The sequence below is a fragment of the Propithecus coquereli genome, unplaced genomic scaffold (assembly GCF_000956105.1).
Source record: "Propithecus coquereli isolate 6110/MARCELLA unplaced genomic scaffold, Pcoq_1.0 Scaffold222, whole genome shotgun sequence".
In the NCBI taxonomy this organism is placed as follows: Eukaryota; Metazoa; Chordata; class Mammalia; order Primates; family Indriidae; genus Propithecus; species Propithecus coquereli.
In genome coordinates this window covers 4,496,079-4,498,193 of record NW_012147412.1, presented here as the reverse complement: position 1 = coordinate 4,498,193, position 2,115 = coordinate 4,496,079, and the positions used below count along the sequence as shown (strand labels likewise).

The following is a 2,115-nucleotide window of genomic DNA, read 5'->3' as shown; positions in this document are numbered from 1 at the left end:
AAGACCCTTTGATTCACATCCCAGCTCAGCAACTTTCTAACTGTTACACTGCAGAAGTGTCTTAGGCTCTCAGTACCTTAATTTCTTCCTCTGTAAACTGGTTTAATAATATTATCTACTTTGTACGATTAGTGTGATAATTATATATGTCAGTATTAATAAAGTGCATAGAATAGTGTCTGGCACAAAGTAAGAACCGTAAAGGAGTTTGTCGAATAAAAAATTGTATAAATAGATAGACATAAATCATCGCAGAATTTATTCAGTCTCACCTATTTATCCCAAACCTCACGTAGCCTAATTGCCCCCATGTAAAAAATACAAGACAAAGTTGTAAAGACAGGTCATGACGTAAAGCTTACTCTCCACAATCACGTACTCCTTGAATTAATGCCTTTCTCAGCGCCAACTTTACATCTTTGTTTCTCAAGGTATATATCAAAGGATTCAGGGAAGGGGTAACAATATTATTCAACACCTGAACCACAGAATCCAGCCAAGGACTCGAGGCAGGTCGGAGATAAACGAGGACCACTGGTCCATAGAATAGCAGGATGGAAGTCAGATGGGCACTGCAGGTTGAGAAGGCTCTGCGCCTGCCTTCTGCGGAGCTGATTTTCAATACAGAGATAACAATGCGAGTATAAGAAGTGAGGATAAGAAGAAAACACATGAGTGCAACAACACCTACGTTGACGAAACTCACCGTCTGGGCGAGGGAGGTGTCCGCACAGGCCAGGGGCAGCACCACTGGAATATCACAGGAAAAATTATCCACCTCATTGGGGCCACAGTAGGGCAACTTAAAGATGAGGAATGTGAGGACAGATGCATGCAGACAGCCCCCCATCCAAGTGCCCAGAGTCATGGTGGCACACACCCGATGGCTCATGATGACGGTGTATCGCAACGGGTGGCAGATGGCAGCAAAGCGGTCGTAGGCCATCACGGTGTAGAGGAAACACTCGGTGCAACCCAGGAAATGGTAAAAGAAGAGCTGGGAGGCACAGCCCTGGTAGGAGATGGTCCTGCTTTGCCCCATCAGGCAGAGCATCATTTTGGGGGAGCTCACTGAAGGGAAAAATATGTCAAACACTGACAAGTTTCCCAAGAAGAAATACATGGGAGTGTGGAGGTTAGAGGAAGTGAGGATGGCCAGGAGAATGAGCAGATTCCCCAGCAGAGTGAGCAGGTAGAAGGCCAGGAACAAGACAAAGAGCACATTTTCCAGCCCGTTTGTGTGCGGGATGCCCATCAGGAGGAACTCAGTGACTGGAGTGTGGTTCCTCACCGTCATGTCTACTTAGTCCTGGAAGATCAGAGAATGGCCTCACTGAGATGAGTTTTCCTCGAAACCTAGTACCTTCATAGAACCCGTTGGAAACTGACAGTTACTATACGCTGTAAAGAACTTCTAAACAGGAGCCAGTCCAATTCTGTCACTAATGTGTGACATTTGGATAAGTAATTGATCTATTTTTCATCGATTTCTTCAACAGTAAAATGAAGATGTAACACTAGAGGCAGTATAGAAGAGATGGCATAGAATAAACTTTATGACTGAAAATATCTGATTTTAAATGCTAAGTCTGTTACTTACTCTGTGACTTTGGATAACTGAAAAAAAAGTCTCTAAATCTCTTCTGAATCTGTGTAAATAATGTAAGACTATCCTATGGTTCTTGTGAAAATTAATACTTCAATGTATATAAGTATCTAGTGTAATGTCTGCTCCTACGCATCCTTGTTAAAAAATCTATTCAACATACTAATGTTGTGATTTTAATGAGCCTTTATTCCACAGTATTTTCTAGGTTTATTTGGAGCAGTTCTAGTGTTAACTGTTGATGTGACTAATTCACAAAGCTACTTTCTCCATTAGCTGGAGCAACTGAAAACTGAGAATTGTCTAGTGGGCATAAAATCAAACAGAATGGAAACATTGATATTTAATGTAGGAAACAGCAACAGATAATTACCAATATTGAAACAGACGTCTTCTCTAATAGCAATTATGTCTGCACCATGATTGCATATCTGCAATCACCATTAACGTTTTAAAATTAAGCTTCATGAATCAGGAATGCCTTAAGAAAATACCAGAGTCAACTTAGT

The 2,115-nt window shown here is 41.4% G+C and overlaps 1 protein-coding gene across 1 annotated transcript; it reads right to left on the bottom strand.

Annotated features, from left to right (window-relative positions):
• Positions 1 to 358: 358 nt before the first annotated feature.
• On the bottom strand, positions 359 to 1,297 carry LOC105810836 (putative olfactory receptor 10D4). Its single transcript, XM_012644883.1, has one exon. The coding sequence runs from the start codon at positions 1,295 to 1,297 to the stop codon at positions 359 to 361; it is 939 nt and encodes a 312-aa protein (XP_012500337.1).
• Between the last annotated feature and the right edge of the window lie 818 nt (positions 1,298 to 2,115).

Coding starts and splice junctions, on each gene's coding strand:
- LOC105810836 (XM_012644883.1), bottom strand. CDS start 1,297: ATGACGGTGAGGAACCACACTCCAGTCACTGAGTTCCTCCTGATGGGC.